The 25,841-nt window shown below is 38.1% G+C and overlaps 1 protein-coding gene across 1 annotated transcript in view; it reads left to right on the top strand.

Annotated features, from left to right (window-relative positions):
- Nucleotides 1-25,841, top strand: part of SVEP1 (sushi, von Willebrand factor type A, EGF and pentraxin domain containing 1) — a gene marked incomplete at its 5' end in the record, with an annotated part of 192,261 nt that overhangs the window by 14,147 nt on the left and 152,273 nt on the right. The window contains 2 exons of the mRNA XM_082626969.1: nt 16,819-17,074; nt 20,279-20,455. Coding sequence (XP_082483095.1) covers nt 16,819-17,074; nt 20,279-20,455 — 433 coding nt within the window. The remainder of the gene's footprint in view (nt 1-16,818; nt 17,075-20,278; nt 20,456-25,841) is intronic.

Raw genomic sequence — 25,841 nt, 5'->3', positions numbered from 1 at the left:
AAGTTACTGGGTGTACTACCGGAAGTGGGGTCTGAACATGGACCAGAGATTGTTAGTCCACAGACACAGGAAGCACCAATGACTTTTTCTCTATCACCTTCCACTTTTTCCTCTTTTGAAATTTCCTGTTTCTCCTGTGGTTTCAAGGTATGAGGCCCAATATCGGAATCTAGGAGGCAGAGGTAGCTGAAGTCCCAGCAGTACAGTTCTTTTCAGAAATTTTGCAGAGTAATCTGCGTTCACCTATTTGATATTTTCCCAAATGTGGGGAAATACTGGAGGGAGTTATCTAATTAGATTGGGAAATTACAGGGAAACGTGGTACATACTCTTTTGTAGCACTTGTTGTCTGGGTGATGTCTGTCTACCCTCTGCTTGTTGAGGACAGAGATCACATCTTATTTGACTTATATCTCCTGTAGGACCTAGAAAATGATATTTATTATAACCTTAGTATTCAGTATTTTTTTTTTTTTTTTGGCGGTACGCAAGCCTCTCACTGTTGCGGCCTCTCCCGCCGCGGAGCACAGGCTCCAGACGTGCAGGCCCAGTGGCCATGGCTCACATGCCCAGCCGCTCCGTGGCATGTGGGATCGGGGCACGAACCCGCGTTCCCTGCATCGGCAGGCGGACTCTCAACCACTGCGCCACCGGGGAAGCCCCAGTATTCAGTATTTTTAACTTTAGTATATCAAAGATAGTATTGAGCTTCTGTGATTTCTAACTAAAACAAGGATGGCTATGACATCTTCTTAAAGGAATATCCAGTGGATTCTTGGCTTCTTAAATGATAGGTTATAATAATTTTAGCAAATTCACCCTTTAGACCACTTTCCCAGGGGAGAAATACAAAGTGCTGAGTAGAATCTTAGGCATGAATTCTTACCTTTTTTCCCTAAATCTGGTCCAGGAGGCAAACCCCACAGCACCTCTAGAGAGAACATCCAATGAGTTCAAAAGAGAACGTGCAGGCATCTGAGGTTTTAAATTCATGTCTTCTCTCCATATCATTGTCAGCACTGCCCTTTAACCACTTCTGTAATGGCATCCTCATAACAGGACAGGTTCAAGTGGTTCTTTTTCTGTTCCTGTACCTGGGGCATCATCACCCCCTTCTCGGCTCAGGTGGAGTTGTATGGGTTTTGGTTATAGAGTCATAATTTTCCCTAATCCCCTGATGTATCTTGTCAGCCTTCACAAATATGATGACTTATTTTCATTCTCCGCTTCAAATGAAATATTGGTTTCATTGTCATTGGTTTACCTACTTGATGGATATATCCTAGCAACACGTTAAAAGTTTCTTTTACGAATAATGGTAGTGAGTAATTGCTACTTGTCAGGTCCCACACTAAGCACTCCCCCTATATGAATTCATTAAACCCTTGCAACAGAAAAGTGTCCTCAGTTAGGTTGTTATTATTATTTCCCAAGTACAGATGAGGAAACTGAGGCACAGAGAACGTAAGTAACTTGACCAAAGTGACACTACTGATAAGTCAAGGTGTACTGGATTTCAAATCCAGGCAGTCTGGGCCAAAGTCTAAACTTTTAACCACCATGTAATACTGCCTCTGTGCTCTATTAGAAGATCCAGTAAGTGCAAGACCCACTGATACATACTCAGCAATGAAGTTCATTGCAAAGACTTGAGGCAGAGAGGGCAGCCGTGAGGAGGACTTGAGTATGTGGATGCCCACGCAGAAGACCAAGTACAACAGACACAGGGCTAAGAGGAGTGAACATTTGGGGAATGTCATTTGAGTGGACACTCTCTAAAGCATCTGATAATCCCAAGTGATGATCTTTAGCCCCCATCCCCTTCACCCCCACTCAGTACAGGGAATTGCCTCTCACATGCCATTTTTAAAAAATTTATTTTATTGAAGTGTAGTTGATTTACAATGTTGTATTTCTGCTGTACAGCGAAGTGATTCAGTTATAGATATATATACCTTCTTTTCATATTCTTTTCCATTATGGTTTATTACAGGACATGGAATACAGTTCCTTGTGCTATACAGTAGGACCTTGTTGTTTATGCCATTTTTATACAGTATAATTACACTGGCCAGTGTCTCCCACCTCGTGTATCTTAACAGATGTCTCCACCAATCCTTGCAGAGACCAAGCCACTGAAGCAGTGGGAGATTGTATCTCCTGTTTGCAACACATCTGCCTCTGTCCTCTTTATTTATCTACTTTTCTGAGTTTTTCAGTTCCTCTAATCCAAGTTCAGCACTCGGCCTCACATCTTTTGTTGAAATGAAAATGTGACTCAAGCAAAGTTACTATTCTTTAGTCCTAGGTACTTCTAGTCCATGTCTCAAAATGTCATACAATGTAAACTTAAGTTTATAAATTTGCATGCCAAACCTCAGTATAAAACTTGGTCTTCCAACTAAATTCAGTTTATCCTGATCTGGGATACTCAGTGTTCCCCTGCATCATAACATTCCTGGTTTTTTATATGCCATTCCATTTCACAAAAGAAAAATATCTCCATTATGACTATTTTAGTATTTTCTTCAGATAAGAAAATCTCACTTTAGCAATCGGCTCCGTGATCCCCAATGCTTAGAAAAATCTTTCTTCAAGTGCCTTAGGTAATGAACTAGATTCATTTATATTTCCAGTGCATATTTAAGGAACACTGTCACTGTTCTAGGTATAAGCATGTATTTAAATGATAAGAATTGTTTAATTCACTAGAGACTGTATTATAGTAATTTTAAAAGTCAGCATGTTTGAATGATGATGGATGTAAATATTACTACAGTCATTGATTGATAATTTAAGTATATGTATATAATAAGTCTTCTAATCTATGCAAACTCAACCCTAAATTGTTTGGGGTCTAATTTCAGTTTTTTAAAAAAACATGATACACAGAATCTGTTGCCCTATAATGGCAATTAATATAGTCATTCATAGAAACTAAAATACAGAACAAAACAAAGGAAACAAAAGGAAAACAAAATAAACTTCCAAATGTCATTTATTTGGAATGCTAATAAATGTCACAATTAAATGTGGTTTTTGATAAATTTATGATAATTCTAACATACGCAATAAGTTCATGAACTGAGAACCTCCACTCAACCTCCACTCTCTTTGAATCTCCCATGTGACAGTACACTTGATTTGAAATACATCTGGCTTTTTGAAAAGTTGTGTTGTTCCTGAATCCCAAATATTTACAATATAATGGTTAGATTCTCTGTGTCTTGTATATTCTAAACTCCAGCTAAACTTTTCCTTCATAGTTCCTATTGAAATACCTGGTAAGAAGACATAGTTTCTTTCCTGACAGCTTTGAATCATCAATAATGTGTTTCTCTACCAAACGTCAAATAGATAGCTAGTGGGAAGCAGCTGCATAGCACAGGGCGATCAGCTCGGTGCTTTGTGACCACCTAGAGGGCTGGGATAGGGAGGGTGGGAGGGAGGGAGATGCAAGAGGGAAGAGGTATGGGGACATATGTATATGTATAACTGATTCACTTCATTATAAAGCAGAAACTAACACACCATTGTAAAGCAATTATACTCCAATAAAGATGTTAAAAATAATAATAATAAAAAATAAATAAATACAAAGGAAAAAAATAATGTGTTTCTACTTTCTCAGTTATATTTTTACACTTGAATTCTTCCAGTCTATACACCATGTTTCCTAACATTTGGTGCTTTTTGGAAGGACAGTTTGACCTGATAAGTTTCCAAAGCAGTTTTTCTGCTGGATAAGTCTAGGCATAGCATTAAATTCGTCCTTTTTGTTGTAGCCCATTTCTTCTGGGGTCCATGTCAATCAAAAACCATTTTCCCCAAGAACCATACCCATCCTCCTCCTCAATCCTTTGCCCACCTATAGAGGTTGTCCCATTCTGGATGGACTGAGGGTGGCGATCCAGTAGTTGAGATGGATCATTTTTATTCTGTCTCCTGGAAATTTGGACTCAGGCACAAAGAGCTCTGAGAGAGTAGAATTTTTTTCCCAGTGTGTAGGGAATAGAGGTAGGATTATACACAGGGAACCAGAGGAATCCCATCAGTGTGAGGAGGGATTTGCATGTGTTTCTCTAAAAATCATTTTTGCTTCTTTTCCTTATTATGTAATAAGGAAATTAATTAATAGTTTTAGGTGAAACAGAAAAATATAACTATTTTAGTTTTTGTTTTGTACTCTTTTTTTCTGTGTGAGTTCATATGTACTTATGTATAAATATGTAGTAAAAGTATGTTTTTTAAGTTTTATTTTTAAAGCTTCATATTGAAAATTTCCCCATACAATAAAATTCTCCTGAAATTACCCTTCAAGTTTATCACAATTGAATTTTTAAATATTACCAGTCAGTTGTCGCTACAGAACTTTGCAATTAAAACATTTACCCTTGTGCATACCTCTTTCTCAACATCTCTCAATATTTCCTTTTTATTTAATTCTGTTTCATCTGAAATTTTTGAATTATTCATTTCCATTCCTCGCCTCATCATATTAGCTAGACTTTCCACATAGAAGTGATGGGACAGTCTAGCTTTGTTATTAAATTTAATGAGACTGTTTCAAGCATGTTTTTGCCCATTGGTTTACAATAGCTCTTTCTGTCATATTAAGTAAGTGCCCCTGTATTCTTTGCCTAAGTCATTTGTAAAACCATAAACTGATACCCAAGTATCATTTGAGGTTACTTTGTCCTTTGACCACTTGATGTGAAGCACATGAACAGGTCCCCTAATACCTTTGACTTTATGGGCTGCTACTCGGTCATACTGTATAGACATTTAACATGTTAGCTGAAATCATTTTATAAATTGATTGATAACAATATTAATCATAAGTTTGAATTTTTATTTTGTTGTAAATTAGCAGTTTGAGTGACTGTCATTTAGCCCTCTTTCATTGTCATTTGGATTCCGATGACTTCACTTTTTGCTCTCCAGATTTACTTTATTCCTGGCATGTTTCTAGAATGGATGGTGGAATTTGGCATTATTGGAAGACTGTTTGGTCTTTTGCATGTTTATTCTGTTGTTTTTTTACAGTATGGATTAAGTCTGCTACTCATCAACTCCCGTGCACACCATTTCCCAATTTGATGTACTGTTCCAGTGGGTCCACTTCAGAATGTTTTGTGTCTGTGTTTAATAACTAAAGCATGTACGTGGGTGGAGAAACACTGTGACCATAAATCTGAGATTAAGTTCTTTTTTGACCCTCTGGTTCTTTTCTGATTTGGCTAGACTGTAAAAAATAGCCCAAGTGTTACTCAAGCCAACATTCTTTTTTCATTCTAGAATTTCAGTCTAGAAAGCCTGAGTAAATGCTTAAAATAAATAAGACATACTAAATGTAATTGATTTGATATTACAATATAAATAGGAAAGCTCAGTTACTGCAGAATACTCTTTCCAGTTGTAATTTTGTCATTGTTTTACTTTTTGCTTATTTGTTTTTAGTGAATGTTTCTGTTGTATCATCAAGTAGTACGATTAAAAATCCTTAGCACAATGCTTGGTATATAATAGAAGCTCGATATAGGTTTGGTGAAATAAGTTTAAATATAACATTTATAAGATTTTTTTCATTTCACAATTGCATAACGAGATTACTGCAACAAAAGTTTTGGCCTAGAATTTATTCGTTTATTCTGCATGTTGGACACATATCTAATGAAAATTAAGGCAGTTACTTGTTTATTCTTTCATCAACTTATTTCATACTTATTTTTTGATCTTCACTAGAATAAAAATATGAGTCAACCTTGCCATTGAGTATCTTGCTAGCTTGGGATATGGCCAGATACATAAGTGTCAACTATAAGTATGATGGGGTTGGTGTGTAGTGGGGGGCATTGAGGTGGATTTAATACTTGGGAAAGTTTCAATGAGGAGATGAACTTTGATCTGGATTTTGAAGAACTGGTAAAAGTGGAGGTAGACATAGTGGGAGATAAGAAAGAGTTGTTAATTTCCAGGTAGAGCAAACAGAAGGAAATCATGGTGTGTTTCAAAACCTCTGAATAGAATGGTGTAGGGAGCATATGGTGTAAGAAGTAGGTTGGGGAAGTAGGAGATAGGGATGGGATAAGGGATGTGACTGGAAATGTTACTTAGGACTAGGTGATAAAAGGGCTTGTAAAGAAATTTATGCTTTATTTTGTAGATGGAGGGAAAATCATGGAAATTTTAAACATGATTAGATCAGTATTTCAGAAAGATAAGTTGGATGGCAGGTCAGACAATGGATTTGAAAGAAGAGCAGCTTCAACTAGGGATGCTTAAAACAACTGGTGTTTTTCAATAATCCAGACAGAACCAATATCCTGTACCTAAACCAAGGCTGGGGCAATACAATCATGAGACTCGTAGATAGTTCAGAGGTGAAATGTATAGGTCTGGATCGGTAACTGAAGGTGATAGATAAGAAAGGAGGCATCATAGATTACTCCAAGATTGCAGATTTATAAAGTGGGATAGATTATGGTGCCATAGTTGACCTATTTTAAAAACAGAAGGAAGGAAACCTTATTTGTGCATGGTGAGGATAAATTGAGTTTGAGGGGCATATGGCACATTCAGGCAGAGGTGTCCACTGGACTGCTGGAACTTCACATTGGGAGTTTGAGTTTATTTGGCATAGATTTAGCAGTCATTAGTCTATAGGTGAGACTCAGAGTTCTGAGTTCACGTGACGTTTCGTAGGGGAAGTAGGGGAAGAATAGAGGAAGGAGAAAGAGAAAATTTGGAAATGATATAAAACCCTGTGAATATACTACCAAGAGATAGTCAACATTTTGAGGTACATGCTGTTAGTCATACTCATACATATGTGCACATACATGTAGTATTGAATACATTTATACACACATGCACACTAATGTAAAAAAATCATTGTTTTTGGTTACCTACTTTTTACATTTAATATTATTCAGTATTATTATAATAAGGATATTTCATGATTGCCCTGTAATTTATATAACCAGTAACCTATTGTTGCAATTTTATATTGTTTCCATTTTCTATTTTGCAAATTATTCTAGGATATTCATCCTTTTGATCACTTTTTATGTGTATCCATGGTTATTTCCTTAAGATATTCTTAGGTGTAGAATTGTAGTTCAAATCACATGAAATTTTTGGGGCTATGGTCACTTTGTCTCACTGTACTCCCAAATATTAATAGTCTAGGTGGCATTTCCAGTAGAAGTAACTGTTTCCCCACATATTTTACAACTTTTACCTTAAAAAAAAAACTTTGACCATTTGAGAAGTGAAAAAATAGTATTTCTGTTATTGAACTTACATTATTTTGGTTGTTAGTGAAGTTAAATGTTTTTCATATTTTCTGACAAATAGAATTCCTTTTTTTTTGTCTTTGTTTTGTTCAAACATCTATGTTTCTGGTATTTTTCTCGTTCTTTTCCTTTGGAGCTATATAAAAGTTCTTTACATGTTAAGGACCTTAATTTTCTATTTGACAAGCATGATGAATATATTTTCCAGTTTGTCCCTTGCTTTCTAATTTTGATTTTTTGAGACAGAGCAGAAACTTTAAGGAATGCAGTACTAATTATGGTTTTGTCTTACTGCCTTGGCTAGAAGTTGCAAAAGGATTTTAAGTAAGAGTGAAAATACTTAGAATTGCTGATTTGCTCCTTATCTAATTGGGAAATATGCTGAGTCTTCACAGTTAAGCATAATTTTACAGTGTTGCTTTGAGATATATACTCTATCATATTACTGAGTATCTTTTTATTTCTAATTTTCATTCATAAAAAAGCAAAACTTAATTTTATTGAATGCCTTTTTAGTATCTTGGATTATTATTTTCTTTTAACTGGCACAACAATTATGTTGTGTTATAGCAAAAGACAATTTTAATCTGCTTGTACATTTGAGGAATGAACCTTATTGAATAAAGGAGAAAGATGTTTTGAATATTATTTTTTTATTTAGATTCACTTTATTTTTATTTTTTATTGAAATATGGTTGATTTACAATGTTTCAGGTATACAGCAAAGTGATTCAGTTTTATATATATATATATTTATTCTTTTTCAGATTCTTTTCCATTATAGTTTATTACACGATATTGAATATAGTTCCCTGTGCTATACAGTAGTTGTTGTTTACCGATTTTGTATATAGTCATTTGTATCTGCTAGTCCCAAACTCGTAATTTATTCTTCCCCCCTTTCCACTTTGGTAACCATAAGTTTGTTTTCTATGTCTGTGAGTCTATTTCTGTTCTGTAAATAAGTTCATTTGTATCATTTTTTTAGATTTCATATATAAGTGATATCATATGATATTTGTCTTTCTCTGTTTTGAATATCATTTGAATTCAGTTTGGGAGTATTTATTTGGAATTGTGCATTTATGTTTATAAATGAGGTTAGTCAGCAGCTTTTTACTCTAAATTTGTACTACTAACCTTTTTTAGTTTGGATTTCTGACATTTTATCTCACTACCACCAAGGTGTATTTCTGTCTTTATTGCCTTTTTGGTTTCCTGGCATTTTTTTTTTTCTTATCCAGTCCCTCGCCTCCTGCTCATACATCTCTATTTTCTTCTTAGCCTGCTCTCTTTCTGTGGCTTTCAGTTCCTGTTTTCATAGACGCTATGGCTTTCTAAATCCTAGTGATGCAAGTACCATTCTATTGCATTACTTTCTTCTTATTTCAGTATTAAATTCTGTATTCTTCCAAATTTTCAAGTTGATTTTGCAGTTCTTGAGTTGACAGAATATTTTTATGGGCCTGCTTAGACTTTCTGTGTTTTTCCCTCCAGGGACAAGGCTATATCTAGTTTGACCTGCATGGTCCAGTATGGTAGACACTAGCTAGATGTGGGTATTTAAATTTAAATTAATTAAAATTACACAGTTATGAATTCACTTCCTTAGTTGCAGTAGCTTCCTTTCAAGTGGTCAGTAGCCATATGTGCCTAGAGGCTACTCTATTGAACAGAGCATATAACATGTCAATTATCACAGAAAGTTCTATTGGACAGTGCTTACTTAGACCCTCTGTTTCCAGATGCAGTGTGTGGCTTATTTTTAACCCTCTTCACTGATCACTTGGGTAGGTTTTCGATTTGTTTTATCAATAATAATAATAGCAAATGTTATAGCCATGTATTCCAACACTGATTTTACGCACTTGTTGATTGTTTGCTGCAAACACTTTCACTGGATATACCATTTCATTCATGGTTGAGGAAAAAGGACACAAAACTTGTATCTGGCTTCTTTGAAATTTTTTTGCTAAATAAAGTAAAGATAGAATGTAAAGTACAGATAAAGTTTAGGAATTCACTGTGAAAAATAGAACTAAATCCTAGAAAGCATTTATTATGTGCACTTACCATAGGTAAATAAAATGTTGAAATGGTGATGAGAAATGAAATAAACAAAGGACTGAAAGGAAAACAAAACTGGCTGAGAAGCTAAAGGGAATGAAGAGAAAACTGTGTGAAACAAAGAAGTATTATGAAAAGAAAAATAAATGCAATGCCAGGATTAATTCTTTTTTTTTAAGGTGACTATTTTTAGGTGATTTTTAAGGTGCTTTTTTAAAATAGGAAGTATAGTCGATTTACAATGTTGTGTTAGTTTCTGGTATACAACAAAGTGATTCTGTTATATATATATCTATTCTTTTTCAGATTCTCTTCCATTATAGGTTATTACAAGTTGTTGTATATAGTTCCCAGTGCTATACAGTAGGTCCTTGTTGTTTATCTGTTTTATATATAGCAGCGTGTATATGTTAATCCCAAACTCCTAATTTACCCCTTCCCCCCTCCCCTTTGGTAACCATAAGTTTGTTTTCTATGTCTGTGAGTCTGTTTCTGTTTTGTAAATAAATACATTTGTATCATGTTTTTAGATGCCACATATAAGTGATATCATATGGTATTTGTCTTTCTCTGTCTCCTTACTTCACTTAGTGTCATAATCACTAGGTCCAGGATTAATTTTTAATTGGAAGTAGAAGGGAAGAGAAACACTGTGTGAAACCAGTGATGGAAGAAAAGCTTGAGACATTTCCACCCAATTCAGAAGGAAGTAGAATGAGATAAAAATGAAAAAAGAATAGAATATGTCCAGAAAATGATGAACCAACAGATGAATATATATATATATATTCATCTGAATATATAAGAATATGAATATATCCTTTTCCCAGATATACTATTCACAAATATAAAGCAATAAACATTCCTTGAACTGCAGAATATTTGAGTATTCAAATTAAAAATATTAACTAAATAGCAGATGAAGCTTGATGAAATTTTGGAATTTGAAGAATGAGGAAAGTATTACAAGTAGCTTATGGTGTCTTTTTTAAAATTGAAGTATAGTTGATTTACAATGTTGTATTAATTTCTGCTGTGCAGCAAAGTTATTCAGTTGTACATATATATATACATATTCTTTTAAAAATTCTTTTCCATTATGGTTTATCACAGGATATTGAATATACTTCCCTGTGCTATTCAGTAGGACCTTGTTGTTTATCCATTCTATATATAAAGGCTTGCATCTGCTAACCCCAAACTTCCAATCCATCCGTCCCCCACCCCTCATCCCCCTTGGTGACCACAAGTCTCTTCTCTATGTCTGTGAGTCTGTTTCTGTTTCATAGATAGGTTCACTTGTGTTGTATTTTAGATTCCACATATAAATGATATCCTGTGGTATTTGTCTTTCTGACTTACTTTGCTTAGTATGATAATCTCTAGGTCCATCCATGTTGCTACAAATGGCATTATTTCATTCTTTTTTATGGCTGAGTAGTATTCCATTGTATGTGTATATATACACACCACATCATCTTTGTCCATTCATCTATCGATGGACATTTAGATTGTTTCCATGTCTTGGCTATTGTAGATAGTGCTGCTATGAAGATACGGATGCATGTATCTTTTTGAATTATAGTTTTGTCTGGAAATATGCCCAGGAGTGGGATTGCTTAATCATATGGCAACTCTATTTTTAGTTTTTTGAGGAATACCCATACTGTTTTCCATAGTGGCTGTACCAACTTACATTCCCTGTGGTGTATTGTTTGTACTTAATGTTCCCTAACATGGAAAAAAACATATGTGGAAAACAAGTTGAAACCCTGGCATAATTCAGTAGTTTTCTGCCTCCTGGAGGAAAGTGGCTCTGATAGAGTCACACATAGGTATCAGTTCACAAAATCATATTTTTTAAAAGGTGACTGATGAGTTTCTCTAGTTACTATCCTCAGTCAGAGTTGGCCACAGTGGGTAATTGCAGCTAAGGTTGTGCTGAGGTTGGTATTATATCTACATGTAGTTTAATTAATGGAGCCCAAGGGCAAATATTGTCCCCATGTCAGCTTTCTTGTAACCTCTGTTTTTCTTTCAAGATCATTTTTCAAAACAGTTCCCTTGTGGCCTGACTTGGAGGGTGTGGGGAGGGGGATTGCAGTCTTGTGTAATGGTGATGGATCTCGGGTGTTAGAACAGTGTTACACAACCCTGCATTTTTATCATTCTAATGACTCTTACTGGACAAGGGGAGCTGACTTCTCTGCCAGATATTTATACAAGCTAATCAGAGGCTTGATGCAATACAGATGGTGATAACCTTTTGCTATACAAAGTTCATGTCAAGTTTTTTGTTGGCCACAAAGGGTTTGCCTCATTCAGTATTCTGGACCAAAAAATTCTATTTCTTAAATACCTTTCAAAGGATTGCAGATGATGTAAACTATTTCAGGAACAGTAAGAGGAGAATCAAGAGTTGGTCCTCTACCACATTCCACCAACATTACCACAGCTCTATTTACTTCTTAGATCTGTGGGATGAAAAAAATGTTTTTATTGAATTATGTTCTTATTCAAGTATGATGAAGCACAGAGATTGGGGGAGGGGGGTAGATTATTTTCAGTAAATCATCCATTCCCCGCTCTATCCTTAAAGTGCATTCCAAACCCAGATCTTGTGTAATTCTTTGCTTGGACTACTAGTCCTGCTATTCTTCTTTCTATTTTAAGCTTAATATATTGTCTTGCCAACAGATATAATGGTTCCTGTAAATACTCAGTAGTTCTCTGCAAGAAGAGAAGAAAAATAGAATCACAGCTTAAAGTGTTTTGTACCTAATGAGTAGTACAACCAGAAATCTCTGCAAATCCTAACCTGGATGTCAAGGAATGTTATTGACAGGAGTGAAGATTAATATTCCAAGATGGTATTTGTTTGTGTCTGAAGGACAATAAAGGCACAAAAAGAAAACTTTATCTTTTTTTGTGCAAAACTATACAACATACAGCACACACACACATTCTGTGTATTCCCACTGCTCACTTAAGACCAACGTACTCAAGCAACTCTCTCCAGTGTATCCTAGAGTTTATCCGCTCTAGATTTCTAGATGTGGAATTGCTGGATCAAATGGTTGGATAGAAAAAAAAGTAATGAAGAATTTGATAAGCTGACTCTCAAGCTCAATTGGAAAGGAGAATGTTCAAGGTTAACTACAAACATTTTAAAAGAGAAAATAAAAGGATGTTAAGAGTTTCCCTACCAGATATGAAAAAAAATACTTTGACAGTATAGTAACCAAACTATGTGGCATTGGCCATGAATCAGCAAGTAAGTCAGTAAAACAGAATGAAGAGACTTTAACCAGGGAAGAAAATTGCTTATGAAGTTGGATAAAAGTAAAGGGAGTATCTGTTTCACATCAAAGGAAAATGTATGGATTTAATAATTTTTAAAAAACAGAAGTATTAGAGAAAAGAATATGAGAATATTTTAACAGACTTGGGGAGGGGAAGCTTTCTAAAGCAGTATACAAGAAGAGAGAGAGATGAGGGTGACTCCAAGGTTTTTGGCCTGAGCACTGGCTGCATTATGGGCTGCTATTTATTGACTAATATTTATTGAGTGTGTACTATTTCCCAAGTGCTGTGCTAAACTTTGAGAATTAAAAATTGAAGAACTAGACAAAAATATCTGCCTTCAAGGAAGTTACATGTGGGGAGAAGACTAGGTTTTTGTCTGAAGTTGTCCTTGCCTTTGTCACCTCGGAATATCTTTGAGCTGTGTTGCAAAAAGGTTGAATCCAGTGACCTCCTTCTCTCTCCTCTGCCCTTCATCTCTAACTTTTGCCTCTCCTTCTAAATAAGGTGGGGTTGTTGGAGTTCCAAAAGACTTTTTTCTACCTGTTTTCTAAGATATCACAAGGTTCCATCAGTAAGAGAAGCTGTGTTTGTAAAAAAGAACATGTCACTCTGCCAATTAAGATTTTTTAAAAATTCTCTATTTTTCTATTACTAATTGTTATTTCTATTTTGAGACTCCAATCCACCCGATGAGAGAAAACTCCATCCAGGTTCTTCCAAGCAAATTCAAAATCAGAAATTTCTCAAGTGCTTCACTTTTGAAAACTGAGCCACATTCAGGAATGTTTCCCTCTTCCGTTTCTCCCTCTAGTTTAGTCTAAACTTTGGAGCTTCTGCAAAGCTGAAGCAAGGGAGTGGATGTCCACCTCTCAGCTCTGACACTCCCTGCATGTCCATCATCTGGAATTGTCTCAGTTGTCTCATCAGTGGTCATGATGATCATCCTTGGTCATCTGCATATGGGTTTGTCAGCTTTGCCACCCTTGGTGCAGTAATCTCCTGGGGCTTCCAGGATTTCTTCATGTTGATATTGCCTGAGAGAGACATAGCTCTCATGGTCCATGCTGTCAGCCACTCCCACATCCTTAATATTGCAAAACTCCCTAGGAGTCTTCATATTGCACCAACTCTCTCTCCTAAGCCTCTCCAGGAATACACAAGACTCATCAGGTCTTCTCCCCTTCAACATCCCACATAGTTATATTCTATTGCCCCATGTCACTGTGACCAGCAGCACTTCTGTGGGACTTACCATTACCCCAAATATCCACATGGAAAGAGGACTCATGGATCCCTATACCCATCCCTATAAAGGAATGTCAGTCATCGCTCCTACAGTGACTGAATTGGGGTGTGTGGAGGGATTGGTGTAGAACACAGCGCCTCACAGCAACATCTAAATCTCCTCCCCTAACTCCTCTTTCTCTCCCTCTCCTCAGAGGTTCTTTTTTTAATTATTTTTTTTATTTTTTATACAATTTTTAAAGGTGACACTACATTTACAGTTATTACAAAATACTGGCTATATTCCCCATGTTGTACAATACATCCTTGTAGCCTATCTTATACCCAATAGTTTGTACTTCCACTCCCCCACCCGTATATCGTCCCTCCCCTCTCTCTCCCCACTGGTAACCACTGGTTCTCTATATTTATGAGTCTGCTTCTTTTTTGTTATATTCACTAGTTTGTTGTACATTTTAGATTCCACATAATAAGTGATACCCTACAGTATTTGTCTTTCTCTGTCTGACTTATTTCACTTAGTGTAATGCCCTCCAAATCCATCCATGTTACTGCAGATGGCAAAATTTCATTCTTTTTTATGGACGAGTAGTATTCCATTGTGTATATATACCACATCCTCTTTATCCATTCATCTTTTGATGGACACTTAGGTTGCTTCCATATCTTGGCATTTGTAAATAATGCTGCTGTGAACGTTGGGGTTCAGGTATCTTTCCAAATTAGTGTTCTTGTTTTCTTGAGATATATACCCAGGAGTGGGATTCCTGGGTCATATGGTAATTCTATTTTTAGATTTTTGAGCAACCTCCATACTGTTCTCCACAGTGGCTGCACCAATTTATATTCCCACTAACAGTGTACAAGGGTTCCCTTTTCTCCACATCATCACCAGCATTAGTTACTTCTGTTCTTTTTGATGATAGCCATTCAGAGGTTGTTTTCTTGTCTGGAGTGAGGAAATATCTTACACGTACCAAGTATTCATCCCAGATCTTCTTGTCATTCATCAAGAGGGTGGCTTTTTAAGTTTTAAGAGCCATTAGTATCTCATGTTATTCTGCCACATACACCTGCCCTCTGTTCCTATCTTCAGTACGGTCCTTCCACACTGTTCGTTTGCCTTTATTTCACTTGATTTTTGAGAAGAAGTGGAATGAAGTGTTTGAATACCTTTTCTCAAATTGCTGGCTTTCCAGATGTTTTCCAGAGTAACTTTTAGTTTAATTGTCTTTAAATTCGGATTTAACAGCTTTATCTTTAGCTCACAAACTCTGAAACTAATTGGCAGGAATTATTGAATTAGAATAAATACCTATTAATTATATACTAATGAAATATGCTTTCTACAGATATGAATCTTATGAGAGAATCTGGGTCTTATAACTGAGCCTGTCCCCTGAAATGAATTGAGGCAAAGTTATTTTTAAAATCATAATATCTCCTTTTAACTTTAACAGAATGTAGGTTACAATGTTGCTCTTCTTCTGAATATAGTATTTCTTGAATCATTGCTTAAGAAACATTGGATTCCTTCTAAGAACTTGCCCGAAAATATACCCTGGTGCTTCTTTACCTTTCCTATCCATTTCTAATGAAAAGCAACAACAGCAAATTTAATTATAAGCCAGACTCACCATTGGATCTCTTGTGCCTTTACAGTATGATATTACAAAGCATCAGTGGCAATGAATATACACTTTAAAAAAAAAAAGGTTTCATCTTTTTCCTTTTTTTTTTTTTTTTTTTTTTTTTGAAGTATACGGGCCTCTCACTGTTGTGGCCTCTCCCATTGCGGAGCACAGGCTCCGGACGCACAGGCCCAGCGGCCATGGCCCACGGGCCCAGCCGCTCCACAGCACGTGGGATCCTCCCGGACCGGGGCATGAACCCATGTCCCCTGCATTGGCAGGCAGACCCCCAACCACTGCGCCACCAGGGAAGCCCTCATGTTTTTCCTTTTATCTGTAGAGAAGGAACAGCATATAACATTATAAAGGATAACTCACTTGTCCTAAAACAGTAAAGCCCAGTTGTCAAATTGAGTGAATCAGTATTTTCTCATGAAGATAGGACACCACCAAAAAAACAGCTGATTTTGTGCTAGTACTGGGTGGTCCAAAAAAGTTGAAGTATTGAATCAATTCTCCAATTTTGGAGGAGCAGTGGAAAAACAAATAGAGGAGGCAAGTGAGTCATTATTAACTCTGGAAAAGACATGTTCTGTTAAATTTTCTTCTCGTCCAGCTTTTAGTGTATGTTCATGAAGTGGTTCAGCTAGGTAGGTAAGTGGGTAGCTAGCTAAATATGATAGGAAGTAGATACATAATACTCAGATTTGGTCCATATTTTGAGCCTGAAAATCAATAGAAATAGTTTAACAATAATTGATAATATTAATACAAATTCATTCCATAAACTTTTTTTTTTTTTGGCTGTGCTGGGTCTTCGTTGCGGCGCACGGGCTCTTCATTGCGGTGCGCAGGCTTCTCTAGTTGTGGTGTGCGGGCTTAGTTGCCTCGCGGCATGTGGGATCTTTGTTCCCTGACCAGGGATTGAACCTGCATCCTCTGCATTGGAAGGTGGATTCTTTACACTGGACCGCCAGGGAAGTCCCCATAAACATTTGTTGCTCTTGATTAGCAAGCTCTATGGCGATGATGATGATGGTGATGATGATGATACATTTTAAATGCTTTTGAGGTTTATTGTGGTTCTTTGAGAAGACCATTGTAGGCTCTCATCTGTGCCTGTTTGTGTTTTACCTTCACTGATCAGTGTTCCATTCCTCACTCTTGTGAAATGTTAATGATCTTCACAAGCACTCCCTTACCTAATAAGGTAGACACAGAGTAGGCCAACACAATATATATTCATACTAACTTGCGCTATTTCATTACAGCAAATTCTTCGTCATTCTAGAGAAAACTCAACAAAAGTTATATTTCTCATTACGGATGGATATTCCAATGGGGGAGATCCAAGACCCATTGCAGCATCACTGCGAGATTTTGGAGTGGAAATCTTCACTTTTGGCATATGGCAAGGAAACATTCGAGAACTGAATGACATGGCTTCCACCCCAAAGGAGGAGCACTGCTACCTGCTCCACAGTTTTGAAGAATTTGAGGCTTTAGCCCGCCGAGCGTTGCATGAAGGTAATGGAAACATACTGGCATAACGCAGTGCCTTTAAACAGGGCTTCCTTCTTGCTTATTTCTTGAAACCCACTGTGGGGATAATACCAAGCCCTATGAGGTTTTCGCTGAGCGTGATGCCCATGTGTTCTTCGTGTATTATGAGCTGCATTGAACTTCATAAGTAGAGATGACATTCTGGCCTTGCAACAGGAGTATTTGTTTTGTTTTTTAATAGCTCTGATATATTTTCACTAAAATATCCATATGCTCCCACCTGGAACCATTAGAATCAGTGGAATGAACTGAGGTGTGTTTTGAGGCCACACACGGAGTCGGAAGCCTTGATTTACATCTCATCTTCAGTTATCTGGAAGGATGAAGTAAACATTCAGAGACGTGCTTAGTGAATCTAACCAGAATGTTTCCAGAAATACACATGAAGATTATAGGGACAATAAATACTTAACACATACTTCTTGACCTGACAGTTTGAATATAAATATGCTTATGGATAAACTGAAGAGCAGTGACAGCGACAGGGAATAGCATCAGTAAATCCATTCATTAGAGTTCTTTGTACACCATTTATAAGGATGTTTAGTTGGGTGACTTAAGTCAGATGAACTTCCAGGTGTAGTATGGGCATGTGTCTTGCAGTGATCCTGGAGAGAAAGTGCAGACTGGGAGGAGGAGATGGGGATCTAGCCTCAGACCAAAGCCATGGAGCAAATTAGGCTTGATCTTTGCAGGTATCCACATGAAAGATTCAGTTTGATGGGCAAATCATGGCAACATGAGGTTTCCTCACAATTAGTGATGTTCAAACTAAGTGGGTCAGCCTTACTGTAGTTCCAACAGAAGAGTTTAGAGCAGCATCTCAGGCTACCTATGGATAGAGCAAAAATTCCCAGTTAGTCACCTAACTGGGTGGCTTTGGGCAAATTATTTAACTTTTGCACTCCCTAGATTTCTTGTTAATAGAATAGTGTACAAGAATAGTCCCTACTTCATAGGCTTATTCCAAGGATTAAATGGATTAATACATATAAAGTGATTAGAAAAGTCACTGAGGGCTTATTATACTAAGCTCTCAATAACTGTCCATTGGCTATTACCTTAGCCAATTTATCTAACATCTATGAGCTTCAGTTTCCTCTACTTTTAAAATAGAGATATTATAACATGTACCAAATAGCTTTGTCAGGAGGATTAAATAAAATATTTAAATTTCACCAGCACAGTGTTTGGCATATGACAGAAGTTCAGTAACTGGGGCTTTTTTTTGTTTCTCCTCTTCTCTGGGAAAAGTGATATGCTGAGTAGGAAGACAGTGTCTGTTGCACTAGATGGGATTATGAAATTGTGGGTGTTATTAGCTGTGTCATAGAGGACTCATTTCCAGTCCTACCAACCTTCTGTTTTGTAGGACGGGGGCCTTCTGCCCAATGCAAGTTGAGTCAGAAACTGGATGGGACAGAGTCTTCAAGGAAAGGATTTTGGTTATTCTATCACAGCAGAGTTTTGGAAGGCATCACTTTTATTACAAAATACTAAAATCTAAAATGTGTAATACTCTAATCAAGTTTCCAGGTTCCATAAGAAAAAATCCTGTTTTTACTGAAAAGAAACGATGGGGGCAAAGGAAGTGAACCTCATTTCTCCTGCCTCCATGTTCTCTGAAGCAACTTTCTTTTTTTATATATAGTTTTTTATTTTTATACAATTTTTAAAGGTTACTTCCAATTTACAGTTATTACAAAATATTGCCTATGTTCCCTGTGTTGTACATACAGTACACCCTTGAGCCCATCTTATACCCAAGAGTTTGTACCTTCCACTCCCCCACCCCCACACTGCCCCTCCCCTCACCGGTAACCACTAGTTTGTTCTCTCTATCTGTGGTCTGCTGAAACTACTTTCAAGTTGGATGGATCCACTTTTGGTCTCAAGGCTGTCCATGTTTGTGGCCATTCTTGACAGATGTAGGTTCCAGAATAATAGCTTTCCACATATGCAGCTTGTTCACTTATCTCTCTCCCCGGCCTAAATGCCAGTGCACCAGTCTTATAGCTACCTTTTTCTTGCTCCCTCAACTGCCAAATAAACCTGTGTCTCAGAGCTAAGTCCAAGATGCCCATGTTGCAGACCTTGTACCCACACCATAGTCTATTAGATGGGGCTTTAATAGGGTACTTGGTTGTACAAGTCTCTTTCTCTCAGGGCCAGGATCTTCCCTTTACGTTGTCCCTGTCTATTGTTCAGGGTCTTAATGCATAGAGACAGATGTTCCATAACTGAGGCCATCACCAATCTCCTTTCTGGGTATTCAATGGCAGTTCATGTGTCTTGCTGAAACTCACTCATTTGAGTTTCTACTGTGGTCCTATCACTGTATCTGGGCCTAGCACTGTGGACCTAGTGCTGGAATTTAGGCTAAGACTTTTGAACTTTCTCAGCAGGGTAAATGGAACTTACTGTGTGCCTGATTCTAGGCCATCCATTCCTGATAAGTCATAGTCAACCTTACCCTGTCCCGTTAAGTCACTTTCAGAACAGGACAGCTCTGCCTGTGTTGTTGAATTCCCAGCATGGCTCACTTCAGAGCATGGCTCACATAATCTGTATGGTCTCCTTTTACACAACAAGTGAAAATTTATTTAAAATTGAGAGTGAAAGCAGATCCTGGTTCTATTATTCAACTTGTGTGGTGCCATTGTTTCAGTTTTTAATCAAATAATTATAGAAGTAATGGTAATTATTCTTAAATCAGTAACTCACCATCAGCACCCTTTGACAGCAGTCAGGATCGCAGCTTTATTTATTTATCTGAACAAGGATTCTAGAAATCTGGTTACTGCTGCCTGACCTCATGCTGGTGTGGAAGCCAGGGGGCTGACCTGGAGAACCGACTACATTACTTCCTGCTGCATCTGGAGATTCCTCGCTGAAACTACTTAATTTCTGCCTGACCCTGCCTGGCCTTGAGAACTTATGATGAGGTCCCAGACTGAAATAGCTTAACCAGCTGCATCAAATTCCCAGTCTGTGGTCCTGCAAATCACACACCTTCATATTTGGATGGGAGTGGGGAGCAGTTGGGAATTTGATGGAAATGAAAAGATATTTTCTCTGTCTTGAGCTTCAGTTGTGGTAACGAGAGAATGTAACATTCAACTGCTCGTTCATTTCTTTTTATGACCCCCTGTCATATGTGCTTGGTAGATCTGCCTTCTGGGAGTTTTATTCAAGAGGATATGTCCCATTGCTCATATCTGTGTGAAGCCGGCAAAGACTGCTGTGACCAGATGGCAAGCTGCAAATGTGGGACACACACGGGTCAATTTGAGTGCATCTGTGAGAAGGGGTATTACGGGAAAGGTCTACAGTACGAATGCACAGGTGAGTGCCCAGGCTGTGTGTAACTGTATCAGTTGTCTTTTCCTGTGTAGGAATCAGTCCACATACTCAATGGGTAAACACTAAGTATTTGGTACTGCTCATGAGTCTGTGGATCGGTTGGGCAGCACTTTTGGTCTCAGCTGTGTTGGCTCAAGCATTTGTCGTTGGCTGTGAGTAGGGTTGGCTGCCCTGCTGATCTTACCTGAGTTCTCTCACCTGTTTGGGGATCAGCTAGCTGGAGGCTGGTCTAAAATGGCTTGTCTAGGACTACTAGGCTGTCCTTTATATGGCCTCTCAGACCCCATGAAGTCAACCCAGGCTTGTTTACATGATAGGGGCAGAGCTCCAAGAGGAAGAATGGCCTCTTGAAGCCTAGGTTCAGATCCGGGAAGGAGGACGATTTGGGGCCTTTTATTTTGTAATCAGTCAATAGCCAAATCGCCAAAATATGCCTCAGCCTCTGTAAGAGATTGCAGCCAGTGGGATTCTGGTCCTCAGGCCACATATAACTTGTAGGATTGTCACCAAAAAATGTAACTGATGGTCTTTTAGCTCTTCATAAGTCTCCACGAAGGGACATTAGAAAGCTCTAAAAGTGACATCACTTCAAAATGGAATTCACTTCTTCGACATTTCTAATTTTATCTCCTCTAGGTTTTCTTACCACAGGATCTTCATGTTTTTAATACTACGTTAGAAAGACAAGAAGAACAACTTAGGATTCTTGGGTTCTAAATTATATTTTAGCTATGATAAAAAAATAAATTATGTTTTAGGAAATATCAAATATATAGAAGTACTATATGGTTTTTCTGTGATAGCATTTTGTTTGCTCTGTTTTACTTAAAAGGTAACATGATTTTTAGAACTTACAACTCTTCCATGGTTTGCTGTTTGGGAAAAATGTATTCCCATGGAAATTAATACCCACCAGGAGAATTTTGGGGCAGTAGGTTTACTTTATACTGTCTGGTGTGGTCTTTCACTGCTCGTTTCACATGAACATTATTTCATTCTGCTACTTGGAAGGTAGGTGGGTCTGCTCTATAACACAGAAACGTGGTTCTCCCAGGGGTGAACCTTCCAGGTCTCTGACCTGACCTGCTTTCTCTCTTTTCTTCTCCTAGCGGGACATTTCTCCTCATGTTCTTCTTTTACTCACTTTTACTTTGTTTTTTAAATTGAGGTATAGTTGATTTACGGTGTTGCGTTAGTTTCTGCTGTACAGCACAGTGATTCAGTTATACATATATATACATTCTTTTTTTTATGTTCTTTTCCACTGTGGTTTATCCCAGGATACTGAATATAGTTTCCTGTGCTCTACGGTGGGACCTTGTTGGTCCGTGCTGTATATAATCGTTGGCGTCTGCTAGTCCCAGCCTCTGACACTTGCTTTCATTCTTGTTGTCCCTCGTCTCCCTTCCCTCGATTTCTCCTCCCCCCACCACTGGCCCTGATCCCAGCTGGCGGACATCCTTCCCGGGTCCGAGCATCCATGCTCGCCCAGCAGAATCATTCCTTTCTTGGCCCTGCTCCCACTCCATCAAGCAGGATTTCTCATTTGAGCAGAAAAAAGGGAGGGTGGGATCTGCCCAACTGCCTCTGAGTTGGCAAAATGCCTCCCCTTGAATCTTCCCACACTTTCATGAACAGCCCAGCTTGGCACTCTCCCCGACAACCCCCTCCTTCCCTCTCCCGTCCAAGCCCACCGAACACAGGCAGAAGCTCTCGTTTTCTTTGCTGCATGCTGTAGTCAGCATGTCTGCTTTCCGTGTGGTCCTAGACTGAGCTCGCTGCCAACAAGCCACTGCCCGTGTGGCTGCCCAGCAGCCTCAGCCATGCTGTACCCGGCCTCCACCGCTCCCGGGCACTGTAATCTTGCATCCCAGGGGATAAGCTGCAGGAAGAGAGGGGGGCAGTTCACAAACCCACTGCCCCCAGTTACCCAAGTTGCTGTGGCTGCTACCAGTCGTGCATTCCAGGCAGAGAGGCACAGCCGTCTGTCTGTAAAATGTACACAGTTGGGTGGGCCTGTCAGTGGAGCTGCAGTAGAGGGGACAACGGCACTTTGGCTGCTGGTTCCAGCCAAGAACACCAAGCACAAAAGGATTCGTTTTTCCATCCCTTCTCTTAAATTAATGAGCCTTCCGTACGTGCAGGATTGCAGTTAGATCCAGTTCATTTATATAAATGTTTTTTGGTTTGTTTTTTTTTCCTTTGGCTGTGCCACGCAGCTTGTGGGATCTTAGTTCCCCGAGCAGGGATCCAACCCGCGCTCCCTGCAGTGGAAGCACAGAGTCTTAACCACTGGACCGCCAGAAAGTCCCTGATATAAATGTTGATATCATCATCTTCAATATTTGTTTCTCAGTGGTTAGAGAAAGTGGTATTGGAGCTCTGAGCTGTGATTTTCACACTTTCGGGAGGCAGTGTTCATCATTGGCTTCTCCTTCATGGTACCAGCTAAGAGAATAAATAAATTATAGCCTTCTGATGACATGAAAGAATCATTACTAGACTCTTATCTTTTGGAAAGGCAGAAAGAAATACTTGCTCTAAATCATCCAATACTGAAAACCTAGCAGCTCTGAGCCCCTTTTAAAATCCATTTAGCTGACAAACGTTCCTGAGCACTTTCTCTGTGCCAGTGGTTCAGTAGTTCAGTGTGCAGGTAGGTGTTCAGTGGTGAACAGACAGACATGGTGCCTGCCTTCTTAGAACTTACAATCTAGCTACACAAATCAATTTGTAATCACAAACTGTGAAGTGCAGTATGAAGAAGGGACTCCAGAGAAGGTTAGACTAATATTGTACTCTCTAAACCAAGATCTGCAGGATGACTAGAAGATAGTTCTTTTATTGCTTCAGGAGAGGATGTTACCTTTCATTAAGAAGAGTTGGCATTCTGGGTATTTATCCTCATTGTAGATACAATGCCTTTCCGAAGCAAATCATTTCTCTTTAGAGCCAAAAGAAACCTTAGGGATTATCTGCTCTAAACCCTTCATTCTACAAGAGGAAATTGAGGTCTCAGGGAAAGACGAGTATTTTGCTCAAGATGGCATATCCCACCATCAATCAGCAGGACCGGGAAGGGACCCAGGACACTTTTCTCTAAGTCCTGTTTTCAAGATATCAAACTGCTTATTTTGCACTTTTGAAAAAAGCTTCTTGGGTTCATTGCTTTTTGGAGACCATAAACACTGAACTGAAAGTGGTTAAAAATGCAGAAGGATCTAGCTCAAATTCAGCCTCTGACATAAACTATGTGGCTTTGGATGATTAATTCTTTCTGATTCTCAGTTTCTTCTGTAAAATGGGCTTAATAATGGTATAGTTTTATGTGTATATATATGTATAGTTTTATGTATATATATATTTTTGGTATAGTTTTATGTATATATATACACATACATATATGTACATAGAAGTAAACCTATAGATATGTGTGTGTGTATACAGTCATGTATATATGTGTAGATAGATGGTTGGGTAATTGAGAGAATATACTTAGAATGCTTAGGACAGTATCTAGCACATCAATTCTTGATCAATGGTAGCTTTTATTATTAATCATTGTGAGATAATATAAATGTTATGAGAAAGCTAATGAATGAACATTAAAATAATTATCTCGAGAATGAGATACTTGAAGACAAGGGATCCCATCTATTTTGTAAATTCCACTCTTCTGGGCTAGACTAGTGGCCCTAACCTGAGGAATTGTGCTATGGGGAGGATAAGGAAGATTCCTGCATGCAGGTGAATACCATCAAGAAGCTTTGCTGCTACTAAAGGTGGATACCATATTGACATGATGAGTACCCAGTGAAAATCAAGAATCCTGTGTGAGAAAAGGCAGTGGGATAATGTGCCATTGGATTTTGAAGTAGAGGTTGTTTGCTTGATTAGGGAAGACTTAAATGGTGAGGCAAATTGCATTTGTTAATTTCATAGAAAAGTAGAATACTAGAGCTAGCTGTAAGGGTTTTTCTCACAATTCACTTGGGGGATGACGAAACTGCATCCCATATAGGAAGTTTTTTTTTTTTTTTTTTTTGGTTGTAAATCAATGCTTTATGAAAGGCTGTTGATATTTTGTTTTTGTTTTTGTTTTTTAAAAAACCCTACATAACTCGCTTTCATCTGCTGCAGGTATTTTGTATAATTCAGAAATTCAGGTATGGGACTTTAATACTACGTGAGCAGGTTTCAAGGGCTGAGAAAACATCCTTCTGGGATTAGTTATTGAACTCAAGGGAAGAGGACTAACAAACTGTGGAATCTAATGAAAGGGAGTCGCTTCCAATTTCTAGCTCTAGGATTACTTTCCTCGTTCTTCACGTTCACCATAGACATTTGGAAGTGGTGGTGATGCTGATGACAGCAGTAAATGACTGATGATGGTGATAATAATAATGATAGCTGATATTGGAGTAGCACTGACTACATCCCAGACACCATTTCAATCATCGATACATATTAACTCATGTAATGGTCACAGTAACTCTCTGGAGTATTGTGAGACAAGGAAACAAAGTCTGAGAGGTAAAGTAACTGGTCCAGGGTCACACAGCTAATAGAGCTGATTTATGAACCCAAGTTGTCTGGCTCTGGAGTCTACCATCTAGCCATAGAGATAGACATTCAACAAATAAACACAATTGAAAATATAATTTCAAATTCTGTTACGTATCAGCTTGATCCTTATGAGATCATCAATATTTGATCACTTCCAACCCACAAGGTAGCAGCTTCATGCAGCTCAACATGATATTAGGCAGGAAAAGAAGAGAATGAGTTACATAAAGACAAACCCAATATGCCACACCCCTGCTTACTGTTTTTTAATTATGACTCATTTGTTCAATAAACTTCAAGCTCTTTAGCAGAGCATTAAGGTTGTATGATTTGACCTCTCTTTACCCTTTGACCTAAAAGCTGGAGCTAGTTATAGTTTCCCCCAAATACCACTCTATTTCATTCCTCAGACATTTCTTCATGCTTCTGCAGGTTCCCTTTCCCACCACATCCAACTATTTGCTTTTTTTAAAACATTTTTATTGGAGTATAATTGCTTTACAATGATGTGTTAATTTCTGCTGTGTAACAAAGTGAATCAGCTATACATATACGTATATCCCCATATCTCCTCCCTCTTGCGTCTCCGTCCCACCCTCCCTATCCCACCCCTCTAAGTGGACACAAAGCACAGAGCTGATCTCCCTGTGCTATGCGGCTGCTTCCCACTAGCTATCTATCGATTTTACATTTGGTCCAACCATTTGCTTTGTTCCTGCTTCATCAGACTAGTGATTTAATGGGCAGTGATTTTCTAGTTCATTCTGTATCCTCACTGCCTGCCTTCAGAGCCCATCAAGGA

Source organism: Mesoplodon mirus (assembly GCF_964341445.2).
Source record: "Mesoplodon mirus genome assembly, chromosome: 1".
NCBI lineage: Eukaryota > Metazoa > Chordata > Mammalia > Artiodactyla > Ziphiidae > Mesoplodon > Mesoplodon mirus.
Note: the sequence above shows the minus strand (reverse complement) of the source record. Positions and strands in the feature narration are given on the sequence as shown.